This window comes from Haplochromis burtoni, unplaced genomic scaffold (assembly GCF_018398535.1).
Source record: "Haplochromis burtoni strain Fernald_Lab_line unplaced genomic scaffold, NCSU_Asbu1 Contig_79, whole genome shotgun sequence".
Classification (NCBI taxonomy): Eukaryota; Metazoa; Chordata; class Actinopteri; order Cichliformes; family Cichlidae; genus Haplochromis; species Haplochromis burtoni.
In genome coordinates this window covers 1,550,280-1,567,227 of record NW_024582440.1, presented here as the reverse complement: position 1 = coordinate 1,567,227, position 16,948 = coordinate 1,550,280, and the positions used below count along the sequence as shown (strand labels likewise).

At 39.7% G+C, this 16,948-nt stretch overlaps 2 protein-coding genes across 2 annotated transcripts in view; one reads left to right on the top strand and one right to left on the bottom strand.

Moving 5' to 3' along the window:
* Positions 1-3,021, top strand: part of mapkapk2a (MAPK activated protein kinase 2a) — a 37,564-nt gene extending 34,543 nt beyond the window's left edge. Inside the window, exons 9-10 of the mRNA XM_005924707.3 lie at positions 122-202; positions 1,193-3,021. Coding sequence (XP_005924769.1) covers positions 122-202; positions 1,193-1,336 — 225 coding nt within the window. The 3' untranslated portion in view covers positions 1,337-3,021. The remainder of the gene's footprint in view (positions 1-121; positions 203-1,192) is intronic.
* A 2,523-nt stretch (positions 3,022-5,544) lies between these two features.
* Positions 5,545-9,409, bottom strand: il10 (interleukin 10). Its single transcript, XM_005924708.3, has 5 exons — positions 8,956-9,409; positions 8,737-8,796; positions 8,474-8,638; positions 7,776-7,838; positions 5,545-7,656 (listed from the first exon to the last, which is right to left on the bottom strand). The coding sequence occupies exons 1-5, from the start codon at positions 9,118-9,120 to the stop codon at positions 7,561-7,563; spliced, it is 549 nt and encodes a 182-aa protein (XP_005924770.1). The 5' UTR covers positions 9,121-9,409; the 3' UTR covers positions 5,545-7,560.
* Positions 9,410-16,948: the final 7,539 nt, after the last annotated feature.

Sequence of the window (16,948 nt, the reverse complement as noted above, 5' to 3'; positions counted from 1 at the left end):
TATATATGTGTATATATGTGTATATATGTGTATATATATGTGTATATATGTGTATATATGTGTATATATATGTGTATATGTGTATGTAAGAATGAATTTGCCTCTGTGTGTCATCCTAAAGCAATCAATGGAGGTTCCCCAGACCCCCCTTCACACCAGCCGGGTTCTGATGGAAGAGAAGGACGCATGGGAGGAAGTCAAGGTAAAAGATGCCTGCTTATCGTTGCACCATCCATATGTTGTCAGCTTTTATGGTGACAAATAGTCAAATAGAAAAATTACTTAATGTGAAAGTTGACACCTACTACCTGTTGCGGTTTCAGTTGTTTGATAATTGCAAAAATCCATTTACATTTAAGAGTTTTTTGGGGGGGGGTTTCCGTGCAAAAATAAATTGTGTTCCAAGCAAACATTTTAATAGCTCATTGATATCAGAATCCAGAATTAAACATGGAAAGTTGTATTTTTTTGTCTTTTATTTATGAATCTGAAAACACAAACTGCAAGTTTCTTGTGTAAGCAAAAACAAATGAGTACTTGATGTGCTGTACTGGGAATGCTTGCAGCTAATATACTGGAACATCTGTGCTACCTGAACCGGTGTAACCACAAGCTTCAGTGGAACTGTATTTTTTTTTTTTTCTTCTTCTTCTCTTCCTCTAACACAGTGTCTGGTGAAAATAGTTATATTAATCACATTAGTTTTCATTCATGTGAACGGAAACTTTAACAAGAAAAAAAATTGCAATGTTGTCATTGAGACTGAGCAGCTTTACCAACCCAGCGTGTGGATCTAGGGCAGTGTGTGGAAAACAAGTAGTCTACCTAAAAGGAAAAACAAATCAACTTTTGGAATCATGTCATGATTTTTGTTTATTAATCTATTATTTCTACTTGAGTGTGTTTGCAACAGGCTCACCAAGTAAAACAGATGAAGTTATCAGTAGCTTGTTGGTCTCTGGTAATTTGAATGGATTAAATATCAAAATCTGGTGTGAGGGTATTTTGTCTGTGTTGGATTTAAAAATTAAAAACTCCCAGTAGTAGCTTCACATCAAGTGCATGCCAGGCTCTGGCACCTGCTTTGCTTATTTGATAAACCAAATAGTTTAAATGTATGTCTCCCATTAAAACCACAGATTTTGATAAGTAAATAAAACTAATGGCCTTGTTTTGTTTCTCAATTTAACAGGAAGAAATGACTAGTGCCTTGGCAACAATGAGGGTCGACTACGAGCAAATCAGAATTAAGACCATCGAGGACTCGACCAATCCACTGCTAATGAAAAGGAGGAAGAAGGCAAATAACGCCGTGGCTACACCTGCTGCTCACTGAAAGATGCATGCATGCCTGCTTTCACATACAAACACAGGTTGTGAAAAGGAAGCAATAATTTGTCGACACGTGAGTCGGGTTGCATGGATTTTTCTTTCTTTTCTTTTTTTTCTCAGTGTTTTATTTTTCATGACAAATTGTAATGTTTTGTAAGAGTGTTTGTTTTTATTACTCTACCATTTTAACAACTCATCGCTCTGCAGCAGCAGAGGGGATGTTGATCTGTGTTTTTACACCACTGAAGAGATTATGAAATTTAGAAAAGGGGAGAATGGGGAACTGACACATCCTCTTGCCTCTTCTTTCCTAAATATCAGGTTGTGTACTCACAGGGGCTCTAATGTTGGAATAGGAGATGTACGCCTTAGCATTAGCAGTAGTTATTTTACACCACCCCACAAGCCTGCTCCAGCTCAAGCCCCAAACCTTTGAATGTTAACTCTGATGGCTAAATCCCAAAAATGAAAAAAACAAAAAAACACAGACACACAAGGGAAGGTTTAGTTTTTCTTACATGCAAAATAAGCAGATGTATTTTGAACTGACAAGTGGAATGTAAAGACTCTGTCCTCGATTGTTGGAATCAGCTAGAAGTAAGCTGCTGATTCCCGGGACTCGGAGTGTGTGTCAGGTTCAGTTTGTCTTTGTGAATGTTGAACACAGGCCTATGCACTCACACAGGGGCCGTTCTGACAGAGCACCTCACTCGTGGCCCCTCTCTCCTATCTTTATCTACGCTTGTTTTTCAGGTACACAATTTTAGGGCAGAGAGGGAAGCCACATTAAAATACAGAAACTGGCCCGTCTTTCTCCTGCATGTAGCTCATAGGAGAGTTGGAGGCAGCCTATACTGTACTTTTTATGAATTCTATAAACGTTTTAACATAGGCCTTAATGAGTACTGCTAAATCAGCAAATGGCTTTTAACTCAAACTTACCATTTGGTTCAAGCTTTTACCAATGTTTTGCTTCAGAATTTAAAACGTTGCCAGATTATATTTCAGGTTAATGCTATGCAGATGTTTTTTGTCATCAAATTACGAGTGATTTCTGTTTGTACATGTGTTGAAGAGATGTTGAGCAACTGTAGGGAGTGTTCCCGTGTTTTATGTAAGCAGTAGCATCCCCTTGGGAGTACAGAAGGCACACTGGTCATTTCCAGTTACTGTTGGTTGCACCAGGGTTAGTCAGGATATACTCAACTTGACTAATCTAGTGCAGTTCCATTATCATCTGTCAGTTCTTCACAATTCCTCGGAAACTGATAGGTTAGAAAGTACGTAGTAGCTGCTCCTCATCCTTGTGCACAGTCTGATTTACCACCAGCAAGCTGTCATCACATTCAGAGAAAGTATAATGGTCTCTCCTTCTGTAGTGTTTTGTTAATGCAACAGGACACTTCCCAGCTCACTTTGGGAATCATGGGAATATTATTGTATAATTTTGTCAGTTTAGGCCACTTCACTTTGTAAGATCACTTCCACTTTACTTGTCATATCGCACCTAGAAATTTCTTACAGGAAAAATGTTCATGAAATGTTTGTGACAATGTTTATTTTTTATTTTTTGTCCCTCTCAACACATTTTTGTAGTGGAAACACAGATGTGTCTTGGAATCTGTTCAGCTCTCGTACATTTGTCTGCTTCAGCTTTGGATTAAAAAAACAACAACCATAAAACACCAACTTTCTGTTATCTCTTTTTTTAAAGAAAAAAACAGGATCTGTGTGTGAATGCCTGTGTTTCTGTATAGTATGGATTCAAGATCTCATCACAAAGCCAAGACTTTGAGCTCTAAAACCCCTTTCCTGTGCCCTCAAAGTAAAACTGAAAGTCTTGCACTTCAAGTCTGTTTTGTTGTATAACTGAAATTTTATGAAATTCAGTAAATACAGGGAAAATATAAATAGATATATCTATATATATCTATCTTCCTCATATTTGACCTATGCCTCCACATTCAGGGAATTTTTCAACTGAAACACTTGTCTGTTATGATTCAGGTTCTTGTGTCGATTTGGGAATTGTGGCTTTCAGCCGAAGTGCACAGACTCAACTCGTGACCAGTTTGTATCATCCCTGCTAGAATGAGTGACTCCTGGAATATACGCATTTGCGTAGCAAAACAGCACAGTGGCATTGAGTCAACACAGACATTTGCCAACAGTGGGGTGTTTAGAGCAGTTTCCCGCTAGTGCATATGGTTCAGGTGCAAGGCAACTGTAGACTTTGAGCTTCCAGCTCTGAGTGTGACGAAACCCACAGTCATCTCTGTAAGACGTGTGTCTCTGCCAGGTAAGTGAGAGAGGGGGTAAATTGGGCCCCAGGGGAGTCCCTTGTAATAGTAGTCCTGTGGAGATTCAACCCCTCACTACAAATGCATCAGAACCTTAGGGCGCCCACTCGGCATGCTTTTCACAAAGGATGGGTCCCCGGACTCTTTCTGCGGTCTGGGTGGGTAGAGATGAGCAGCATTGTAAAATGTCATCACTATATGTACATGTTTTCTAAAGTAATATTCTCAGCAGCTGATGCGATTTGTGATAAATGCGATCAGAGGAAGTTGGTTTAGATGCTTGTTTTTTTTTTCCCCCTCATCAATTTAAAAACAAGTGATTAAATAATTTTTCCTGGTCTGGAAACTGTCAGCAAGTTGGCCTCCAATATGTTATTGTTGTGTTCACTGTTTTTAAAAGGTGTGGGGAAATGTAGAGGATGGAGACTTCTCAGCTGAGCTGGTGACACACAGCTCTGAGTTCTTTGAAGTGGCATGCCATCCTGATTCTCACACACAAACACACATCCTCTTGTACGTGCCGGCTCTGACTTGACCTGCTGCAGACAGTAGAGCCGTAGATGCGGCACATTACCTCAGCAAGAAACCCGCAGCACAGAGTAAACCAGACATGAAATGGAATCCTTGTGTTGTCAGTTTAGCATGTACAGTGGCTTATCTTTCACGTGTGATGGAAATCCACATCATCTTACTGTCAAGAACAGCCCAGCGTGCATGTTGTGGTTAGCGCGGTTGCTTTGATTACGTTTTTCTGATAAATTTTCTTTAGGTCCCTGTAACAAAGGTGTGCTTCTTGGAGAAACATGTTTTGATCTTTAAAGCTGAGTTGCACAAGGAAGTGTCACTATACATTTAGTATAGTGCAAGTTATAAATACTGGAAAGCAAAGTGAGGGGCCTTTCTAGAAATAATACAATGGATGGCTTTTGATTTCTCAGTCGCTACCCAAAGAACTTGTTTTTTTCTTTTTTCTTTTTTTTTAAGAAAAGCTGCTTTTTTTTCTTGGTTTCAAGCTTTAATAAATAAATTATTTTGGAGAACAGCTTATGAATTCAGGCTCTCAGTGGCTCCTCTGTAATTCTCAGACTATGAGACCTGAGCTGATGGCAGTCAGACCACCTGTTGCTGGATTGTTTTTCAAGATTGTTCTCTGTGAGTGAGGCTGCATGTTTAGGCTCATTGTGGTGCTACAAAATGAATTTGGCAGCTATCAGATGCCTCATTAATATTAATAATAGTAATAATAAGTCATAGTTATTGTTATTAACAGTTTTTGTGCTAATATTCTGCCATGAAACACTGATCTTCATCTTATATGCAGTTATACAGTGAGTAGTTATAGTAGAATAGGATCGTACTGTGACAACCACATGCTTTGTGTGGCACTTTTGTCATTTGCAGAACATAACCTAATATGGTTATGTCCTTTTTCAGCAAGTACCCAGTTGTGCAATGTGTGGGGAACAGCTCTTAATATTGTGTTTGTGAAATCCGTCACAACATGATCAGAGCTCACACCGATGTCTTTCCAGTGAACGATGCAGAAAGGTTGCCAGGAAGAATATCCATACTGTGCCTACAAAGTGACATGTCATGCACTGTGTCCTTTTACTCATCGTGTCATGCCAAGAAGGTGGGCTAATGACTCATAATTGAGTGTGTCACGTTCTATCTAAAGGGTATCAGTCTCTGAAGGATCTAAATTTGGTGCATGTGTGTGTAGAAATATTATTTGCAAACATGCAAATAATTATTCTAAATAATGAATCATAGCTGGTCTATTTGACATCTGACTGCTGTTTCCTTTTCTTCTTGAAGATGCTTTTGTTTCCTCACATAGCTTCATGATTTCTAAACAGACTTTGTTTTTCTATTAATTAAAAAAAAAAAAAAAAAAGTATGAGTTTGGTGTGGAATAATCTGACTGGCCTGTACAGAACCCTGACCTCCCTTAACCCCATCAAAATCACCTCTGAGAAAATATTGAACAGAAATTGCAAGTCAAGCCTCTTGTCCAACACCACTGTTGGGGGGTGGGCAATCATTCCCAGAGACACATTCCAAAATGTCATAGAAAGCCTTCCCAGAAGAGCGGAAGACATCATAGTTGCTCTGCCTACGGATGTAGGATGGGATGCCATAAAACCTCCTGTAGGTGCAATGTGAAGGTGACCGTTTTTGTCCATATAGTGTAGCGGCAAACTGACTGAACTTTCAATATGCACTTGCAGCCTTAGAACCAGTCTTATAAGAGGTACCTTCCCTTTGATTAATTGCCTCGTGATCGAGTACCGAAACCTCTGAATAAATGTTTTTTTTTCCAGGGTGCGGAACACATATGCGTCTGTGTGCACTGTTTGTTACTTTCCTATACACGTGAGCTATGAAACAGATGAGTGAAAGACTTTTTTTGTTTATATTTCCGTCAACAAAATCAGACACACATGCATCTGTGAAAATGTTCTATTCACTGAAAACACCATGAAACGTAATTTTCAAAGATTCCACACAGCCGTATTTCATTTGCCCAAGGAACAGATATTTTAATTGCTTTCTTTATTGTGACCTGCTGTTCGTGAGCATGCCTGTACAATATTCAGAGATGTTGCATTCTGCTCAATGCCATGCTTTAGGTGGATGTGAATATTTAGTGTAAGAGTACCAGCGTGAAACTTGTGAAAATGATTCTTCAGTTTTTCTCAGCCTGCTTTGAAGCTACTGCTGTCTGAAAGTCCACTCATTACATAACAACCAGATGTGATCTTAATCGGTTTACGTGGAACCGATTCCAGAGCTCTTTGGGGGGCGGGGGGTGACTGAAGTGTGAATCTGCAAGCATCTTTAAAAAAATCGAAATAATAAAAGCACTGACCACAACACTGCTGACAAACTGCTTTTTGCACAGGTCAAAAAAATAGCAATGCCCTGTTAGAACAAAGTTATGAATGATATCTTTTTGCAAGGTACTGTCATTGCTGAATTGATACTATTCATCCCACGTTGAGTCAGCAAGTGACTGACGAAATGTCCTGGAGTAGTTTCAGTGCAGCCCTGAGTCAGGTCTGGAACCTCACTGATGCTTGTGAGTTTGTTTTGTAGATGCTTCACTTTCAAAAAAACAGTCAAAGATACTACAGTACACAGGTGTCTGTGTACAGTTTCTTCTTCTTTATTTGCAGTTCAGATCATTGACTGTTGTATGATGCTTTCACCACCCCCTCCCCAAAATAAATCTGCAATTGCTCCCCATGACTTTGTGCTCCCTTCATTGTGACAGAGTGGTTTTAGTTTGCCTGTCAGTTTTGTTCTAAATGTGTGTGACTAAGTGAGATTACTTTTGCATGCATGCAAGTGTGCATATGCCATTGAGGGTGAGGCTGGCTAGTTGGAGTTACGGTAAGTTAAGATACAGCAGTGTTGCTGCTGGTAAGTGATGTATATGGGTCACGTTTGAGGTTAGTGCATCAGCATGTTGACAGTGCAGTCTATGGTTCCTCACGTATACTGCAGGATGTGATGTATTCAGTGCTCTATTCCTTTTAATGGCAAACATAGCAGCTTTTACATATCGTGAAAGCAACTCTAAAGAGACATCTGTCATATTATTAAAGTAATTTATTTCAATTTAACAGAAGGCACAATAAATATAAAAAACACAGAATGAAACATCTTTATAAATAATTATAACAAATGTAATATTATTATAACAAAGTGTCCTTTTTTAAAACAGCATGATAATGATTCAAAAGGATCCTAACAGAAAATTGTCCATAGGACAAATTGGTTATAACGTCTCATAAAAAATAAAGACAACAGTTCAGTAAGTCCCATACAAAAAATTCACATCTGTCAATACTTGTAAAAGTTCTGTTTCTCCCAGAGATGAGCTTCATATCTTGATTTAGGTCAGGAGGTCTTCCAGCAGAGGTTATTGTCTGTGTCGTTTAGAAGCCAGGTATGTCTCAAAGTAGTTAAACAATATGTCCAGCTCTCCCATGGCCTTGTATAGACCTCTGCTCTCCATCTGCAGATGAGCAAAGACAGGTTCACTTAGTACAAATGGCGAAAAGTATAGGCATGCATATTCTTTTGAAATCAGGATTACAAATATTGCCTCACTGCATGTGTGACTTTGACACTCACCTGAGTGTAAGTAGAGTTCAGGTTGTTGATGTCGAAATGTTTTTTGCAGGAGAAGTAGTTCCTCTGTAAGAAGAGCAAAAGAGACATGATGTTACTACTGGTGATCTGCATGCGGACAACATTAAGAAAAGAACCTTAAGGCAGGAACATTCAGTCTCTTCTCTTCCCTTTTTGCAAAATCTGGAAGATGCACACTTGTGCATTTCAAAAATCACATGACTAATGCAGTATTAAGACTCGTTCTGTGAGCACTCGCTTAAACCCGAATCAACCTGTCGCAGGGTACTTGGAAATTTTTTGGTTCAATGAATTAAGAAATTGGATATTTGTAAATGCAGAGTAGAAGCTAACTTCCTTGCAGATGATCACAAAGTCAAACGGCTATTTAAAGTAAAAATCAAAATCAATATATAACTCAATTTATAGGTGTATTTTATCAACCAAACCCTATCCACCTGACCAAACATACTTTGCAGTGATTACTTGTAAATAGTTTTATTGAATTCTGCTCGGCTTTTTTTTGCCATCTTTAACGACTTGAGAGAACATAACAAAAAAGTCATATGAAGCCACTGAATGGTAGTTTAAGGCATGCACTTGCGTATTCTACAGAGGATACTCGTGACCTTAAAGCAGCGCAAGGTGAATATTTACACGGTTTGTTTTGCTGTGGGAGTTAACACGTGTCAGATACTCACACACTGGGTGACATCTCTCTTCAGGGTATTGAAAATTTCTTGTATGGACTCCACGTGAGGCTTTAAGTTCTTGGTGTCTTCAGTCACTCCGGCCATGGCTGTCGGCAGAACCGTGTCCAGGTAAAATTCCAGTAAGCTGTTCATGGCGTAACAGGCAAACGGGCTCTGATGGAGCAGAACATCAGCGTGGTTATTTTCATGCTTTTCTTATTAAATCCTAAACTTTTTGTGGAGAGGGTTTTTTCCCCCCTCGAGAATCTTACCTTAAAGGAGTCTTCGACGGACTGATCTAGCAGCGCTGAGTCTAAGTCATCGTTTGCTTCCTGCAAAAACAGCGAAGGAGAAAAAAATAGTAAGTGCGCCGTGAGACACCCGTGCACCCACAAAGGCTGACAGGCAGAAGTGAGAAAGTGCAGCATCCCCGCTGTGGGGAAGGCTGGTGATGCTGCAAAAATGCCTGCAGAGAACATGCTTTTACTCACGTAGAAATCTCTGATCCGTGAATAGTCCTGTCTGAGCTTCTTGAGCCTGACGGGGAAGCCCTCCACGAAACGGCAGCAGCGGTTGTTGCACATAGGAGAGCACAAAGCAGAGCTGAAGAAAGACGCGAGCGCCAGGACGCACAGGAGGACGGTCTGAGAAGTCATTCTGCTGGATAAGATGCTGAAGTGTTCTGGCTGGAATGAAGAGAATAGCTGGTCCACAGAAATGCTGATGCTCCTGCTGCTGCTGCACAAAAGGCTTTGTTGGATCTTGCTGAATTGCTCAGAAGAGAAAAATGTGTATACTAGAGCTCATCAGTTGCTTTAATTTATAGCAAAATCTGGCGAGGGAGGAGACTTACTGGAAGAGAAATGGTTAAACATGCTTCATACATGAAGGGGAATTTTTTTTGGCCTAGAAGCAGCTAGTGTGTTGCATATGTTCTACCACTCCCATCATATGGGTTGGTATCGACATCATGGAAATAAACTCTGACATCATTTTCTGTGATCAATAATTCACCTTCCTCACCTTATTATAATCATTATATATTTTGAATTTTTATTCAACCTGTTGCTTTTAAGTGACAAGTTTACACGCATCGACCCTACTAAGTTCCTAAAAGGAGCAGATAAAGAACTCCAAACTGATTTTTCAGTGTAAAAACTGTGTTTAAAGTCCATGAAAAGCAACGTATGACTATTCACAATAACAAAGGAAATCGAACCCCCATATGGAAATGACATGAATTGTGGTTTGAATATGATGACGCTGTGGATTCTCGCTGCATGTCAGACATACGTAATAAGAGTGCTTTTCACTTTGAGTTGGAGTTACTGCAGTCTTTCTTAGATTCCATAATCCTTTCTCAGTGAACCATTTTGCATTAAAAACAATGTTTATATGTTTTCAGATTTGTAATAGAGAAACCGCACCAAGAAGTGATTCAGTAATGTTGGGAGTGTAAGAGGTATTTCCCCCTTAGTACTTTTTTTGAATGGAATGTCCAGCAGTCCAGATAATTTGATATCTCCCCAATTCACACGTCGTCTTAGGCCGTGCATGTTAGGCAACACTGGCATTTGGAAAATACGCCCGTGTGTGTGGGTGTGGGGAGGGGGGGTCATTCTGTGATCGCCTCTGTGTGATAAACAGACTTTACAGTCAGCAGACAAATGAAGGGTCAAGCTAAAGTTCATTTAACACGTGACACATACATAATTTTGCAATAATATTGTAATAAGAGATTTAATAAAAGGGTTTCAAGTTGTTTTTGAAGGCAGAAGATTTGAAATGTCTAAATTATGGTGTAACTTTCAGTTTGTTACAAAAAATAAACAGAGCAAGGGAACATGTTATGGTTTGGGTTAGGGAGAGAAAAATCAAGAAGTGGTCAAATCTATCCACGATATCTATTATCTGTGAAATCTATAGTGTAGTCGTTAACCCATTCGCTAACGTGTAAAAGATCCCTGATTTGAGACCGAGAGCCGACAAACTCCATCCTTAGAGGGTCATGAGCTAGTGTACTCTCGTTTGGTCCCACGGTTATGTCATCAAGGCCAATCCAGCGTAAAATCTATGCATGGGGCAACACCTTAGGAAGTAAGGGAACAGCTGAAGTTACTCCACGTAAAATAAATGAATCAGCAGTGACCAGTTCATGGGAAACGCCTCATACTTCACATCAGTGCATGTATGCGCTCTGCATTGTGATTTTATAATTTGTATAATTAGTTGCTTTTAAGATACTTCTGACTAGTCTGATACGTCATTTTTCGTTCTGAAAATGACAAATTTTAAGTTGTTAGTCAGAATCTTTTGTCATAAGATGTTTAACCAGATAAACTCCTGAGTAATAGAAACCCACACCACACAATAAATGAGGTCTTCAGACCTGCCATTCACAGAACTGAGGTGTTATCAAGGTATGATTAGTTCAGGTTGAAATTGTGTTACTGGTATTAGTAATGCTAATCCCGTTTGCCACGAGATATACCTGAAACCATATGCAAAAGATTAGCAAAAATGATGTCATCCATTGGTTTGTGGGCTACCGTCTTCATGCCTCCAGTTAAGCATTTCACCACACCTTCCTGTTGTAGGTACTAAGTTGGAAACCTTTTTGCCTTAACTGCTTTAATTCTTCGTGGCACAGATTCAGCAAGGTGTCGGAAACATTTCTCAGAGATTTCGGTTCATATTCACTTGACAGTTATGCACATCCACGATGAGAATCTCTCGTTCCACCGCATCCCAAATGTGCTCTGTTCGACTGAGATCTTGTGATCGTGGAGGCCATTCGAGTACAGTGAACTCAAAGTCATGCTCAAGAATCCAGTTTGAGATGATTTGAGCTTTGGGACATGATAACCTCCTGAAGGTGTCTATGAGAAGATGGATACTCTGGGATCACAAAGGGATGAACATACCCAGTAAGGATCCAATAATACACCATTAATGCTCAGGTAGGCTGTGGCAGTTAAGTGATGCTAAGATGGTACTAAAGTGCGCCAAGAACATTATACAAGCAGCAGCAGCCTGACTGTTGATGCAATACCCTGCCATCCAAATGTCACAGCACAAATCTAGACTCATCACACCTGACGTTTTTCCCAATCTCACCAGTTGTGATGAGCCCATGTAAACTGTAGCCTCTTGCAACACATTCCTGTTTACGGGGAGAACATGCAAACTCCACACAGAAAGACCCTGATGGTGGAATTAAACTCAGGACCTTCAACGGTGCTAACCACCGTGCTGCCATGCAGCCTGTAGCAAGCAAAAACTCTTCTCGAGACTGAAAAAATCTTAACAGCAATCTAAGGCAAGGGAAATGTTACTGAAACTGAAAACACAGTGCTAAAAGGTCAAAGTATTTACTGAGGTAATAAATCAAGAGAGAAGTTGGGTCTTATTCTTTAAGGGCTAAGGCACTTTATAGTCGACTTCTCTGTTCTGGTACAGAGGTTACATCAGTCCTCCATCAGTCACATTGTAACAAGCTGTTTCCTGGTTTTGAATCAGTATGTAGCACCAAAAAAAGGAAAACCGCATACACTTTAATATAGCTGCCTTTCTCGGGTGACATTTGCATTTCTGTCTCATTTTAATATAAAATAAAGTAAACTGACAGACTTGTGACTTTCACACTAGAACGCTGCAAAATATGGATGAAAGCTACAGGCATGAAGTTTTATCTCTTTGTTTTAGCAATATGACAATACTATGAAAAAGAATCTGCGCTGTCAGAAAGTTAACATTTTCGTTAAGCGGCTCCTTCATCTCAGTCTGTAAAAGGTAACCTGTCAAACGAAACCGCAAAGAAGTGCTTTAGCAGTGATATTTCCCACACCATACAACGGTTTTCTTCTGCCAACACATCCCTTTTCATGTCCTGTTCACAATTTGCTTCAATGAAATGGGGACAAAGCAGAGCCAGAGCTTATCTTGCATCTTGTCGCTTTGTTGTAACAGTCGGCTGGGAGGCGTATGCCTTGTAAATAATTAGGTGTCTCTGTTGTCTTTGCTCTTAACCCTTCACCTCAGTTTGCTGATGCTGTCATGCACCAGTGCTGAGAATCTGCTGTCAGCGATTTTCAGCACTTTACATGAAACTACTGCTGATATCACATCCAGTTGAAACCTAACCCACTCCTGGAACTTGACAGAAATGAGCTGATATAACAATGCGTCTGAATGTGAATTTCTTGTGCTCTGCAGACCTGATGACTTGCACTCTGTATTGTAGTTATGCCTTTCCTCAGCCTTGTGCATCACATTTTTTGTCAGTTTATCAGAAACTAACGCGTCTTTACAGTCACATTCACCACACTCCTCTTTCACTTTCACATTGTTTGTCCGTTTGAATGCGTGTGTGTGTGTGCGCGTATGTGTACTCTCCCCCCCCTCATTTGTAGCACACAACTCTTCTCAGGTATGTTTCAGTTATTGTTTATACTTTGTGGCTTTGGTTATATAAACATAAACAATTGTTATGAAGTGTGAGTGTGTGTGTCTTCACTAGTTTTGTGCAGCTTTAGAAATTCTCAAAAAGGAAATGATCAGAAATGCATCTTCTATGACCAGGGTCAGTAAGTATCGCTGATACCGCCAGTCACACTCACATGGATGGGTGTGGTAACAAGTTGCATGAGATCTGATCTGACAGCTGGTAACGGGGTGGATCGATGCCTATTTTGAAGAATGCTCAGAACAGTAAAAGAGCAAATTTCTTGGAGCTTCATCTTCGTTCCCTGTAGTTGACCAACAGAGAACTACGAGTAATTCTTCAGTCACTGAACTGCCCTCCCAGCTTACTCACTGTGATGAATGTGCTCTGCTTAGTGATGGAAATGAAAAAACGAATTCATCATAATTTATTTATTTAATGCTCACTTGACTGCGAACCGACTGGTGCTATTTACTCTATTTGAGCACTTGAAGTGGTTTTCACCTCATTCATTCACACACACATTTATACAAGTGCTTTTTGCCAATACCTAAGTGGTTTTAACCTGACACACACACACAGAATAACACATGCACATACACAAGCATGCAATAATAAATAAAACGTTGTCAACAAATTTATTATTTCTGCAGAGCTGTACAAGCAGTATGAAAAACCCGTATTGGTGTGATGTGAAACTTAAGTAGCCCTGCGCTCATGCTGAGTCGTCATCTGTCAACTGGGGAAACTCTGAAATTCCCTGTGTTCAGCTGACCCGGACCTACTCACTCGTTAATCTACTTTCTGGTTTGTAACTGATATGCTTCAGTTTGATATGATCAAGAATTAGGTTTCATTCTCCATACTGTCTTTATTATTAGCGGGTTTTTTTTTTAAAGTCAAAGTGCGTAAGCACATGCACATATTTGGTAATTTGCATATGTGCCTAAGATGGTGTTAACCGCACATAAGTAAGAACTGCTCATTGTGACAGCTCATGTTTTCCACATTCCTTTTTAATGTAGTGTATAAATGCTGAATTAGTGAAAATTAAAAATAACAGTTTCTCCGTGCATCTGTAATGATGAATCACAGTTTCACAGATTCTTATCGTTTTAATTCCATGCTTGGTCTGCTGTTCGTCAGATATTTTATTTTTTTTTATATATAAACACACTTGGTAAGTAAACTGGCTCTTACATAGCATTTTTCTACCCTATGTGAGCACTCAAGGTGCTTTATACAACATGCCTCATTCACCCAATCACTTTTTTTCTATGTGCAAATGCTTTCTATCTAACATTCACACTCTGATGGATTCATGCAATATCTTGCCCATGCAAATCTGGCTACTCCAGTCTGTATGCCAAATATGCAGACTGGCTAACCACCAACCTTCCAATCAGCAGATGACCTGCTCTCCCTTCTCAGCTACAGCCACTCCAGACAATTGAATAGATATTCTTTGAATTCCATTGTGTTTTGATATTATACCACCTTAATAATCAGAGTGAATGAATCATTAAACGATGCATGTTATTTTTGAGCACTCGAGCTGCATGGATATGGATACATGGATATATCATATATGTATTTAGAGTCCTGAAAACAAACAAAGCATGATGTACCCGTCATCTGATTATCACTCGCAATCTCCCTCCTCGTTTTCTGGATGCAAAAATTGACTCGTTCCAAAAAGCTGATGCTGTTCATTTGGACGTGGCGTTTTTAATGGGAAAAACGTCTTGTCAAGCATCCAAGTGATTTCTTCAGTCTCAGCTGACTGCAGGTTTCCCCAACCCCAACAGTACATGAGAGGTGTAAACTGCTGGTGTGAATAGACTGCAAAGTCCTGGCCTGAGGAGGTAGGTCTTCTGTGTTGTGCCATCTGCTTAGCCAGAGGTTGTTTGGCTTCTCTGATGTATAAATCACTGTAATCCTCCTGACAGCGTGCACGATATTACTCTGTTTCTGCCGGGGGACCGGATCCTTGGGTTGGAGCAATGTTTGGCACAACGAGTATCGGGATTCAGTCCCCTAACACAAACAGTGTGATTTTGAAGTGGATCAAATGCAGCCACGGGGCAATATTATATCTGGTTTAGGGATCTCTGATCAATGCAAAAAAAAGAGAGAAAAAAATGCCTATTTAGTGTGTTCCTCTTTAATTCTCAGCAATGCAAAATAAAACAAAACATGGGAATCTTTGACAGTTTACAAATCAGGAAGGCAGGCTTAGTCATCTCAGCATGCTGACCTAATCAAATATATTCTTGAAAGGCACAAAAGCTAGGCTGCTTACGTACGAAAACAGAAACCAACGAATGCAAAGCAGCTCCTGAATAAGCTCTAGTATGCCCACATTTTACTGGCTTTAACAGTAAAAAAAACAACAACTTAAAAATCAACTTAAGTTGCACAAACTGCAGTAGAGGCCAGTGCATCACATTTCTGATGTCTGCATGTCTCTTAACTTGGAGATCCAGTTAGAAAAATCAGTAAAATAGCTTTCAGGCTAGTGTGCAGGTTAGTGTTACAAAACAATATAATGCTGGGTTAGTGTTACTTGGAAATATTACTCACACTTGGATCTGTCAAAAGTTCAATTTCTTGAGCCTGATGAAAAGGCCCTCTGGAGAGAGACCATGATGGACAGGAGGAAACACCAAAGAGAGGTGGACTTCAGAGAGCAGAAATACTGTGTGAGACTTCCAAAGAGGTGCTTGCTGAATGTTAGAAGTCATCCCGCTTGTCTTAATGTCTAGCAAAATGGGACAGATATGAGGGGGAGGAGACTTACTGGAAAGGAAATGGTTAAACCTGCGTGTTCTTTTTTTTTTGTAAATGGTAGCTATGCACATGGGGTCTCATGCTCTCACGCTGACCTGTGTTCTGTCAGTGTAGGAATGTTCCAGAAATGCAGTCTATTTCATTCATTAAAGACACAGATGCTTTCACCCAATAACACCTGGAGGGATGCAACAGTCTTTTTATCTGCTTGAATGAAAAAAATACTGCTTGACTTTAGACAGGGCAGAAGTTAGCAGCCAGACTTTTATCCAGAATTAAGCTGCACGAGTGCATAATTTCACTGTTATTGTCTTTATATGTGCAACTGAAAGAGCAAAGCAGGAAGACTCTGGAATGATCTGCCAGAATTTACTGAATCATTGACCTACATAATAATAGCATCAATAGCATTGTCAGACCCACTAAACTACCAAAGATAGAAGCAGCTACTTAATATTGTAGGGTCTTTACCTTCCAATTTAAAGCACCTTGAGGTGACTCTTGTTGTGATTTGGTTTTATATAAATAAACCTGAATTGAACTGAATTTTAAAAAAATTATCAGAAATTGTGCCCATCCAGTCGTTCTCTTCCGCTTATCTTTATCAGGGTCACGGAAGGGCTTGAGCCTGGCCCGGCTAACACAGGGTCACCAGTCTGTCGCAGGGAGAAAATGGGTTTCATTAAATTCAGTAAAGCACGTTGTATTAGTTTACATGTTAATCGTAACTTGTGGCTTGAGTCTGATGACACTCTGGTTTTTGCTATGACACAGAGACAAGAGTTTTCTAGTTTTTCTATAGAGAAGTGGTTAGGTACTCTTGGAGGGAGGGGGGACTCTTTCAGGAACTTTTAAACTTATATGTTATTGAAAAAAATTGTGGCTGAGTCACTGTGGATCAAAGATTAAAAACAAAAAACAAACATGGGTTAGGGTTTATCAGAATCAGAATCAGAATACTTTATTGATCCCTGGAGGAAATTATTTTTTTTGTTACAGTGCTCCATTATAAACAAACATTAAGAAGACAGACAATACGCTAACTAAGAATAGTTCAATATGTACATATATACATATATATGGATATATATATATATATAATGCAGAACAATAACTAACATTGTTTGGTTTTCCATTTGATTCAATTAGAAAACAAGAAGCACTCAGAGAGCGCAAACCTCCACCAAGTTAGCTCACTCTCTGGGCACTCCTTACTTTGGGGTGGTGGACGGATGTTTAGTTTGACTATG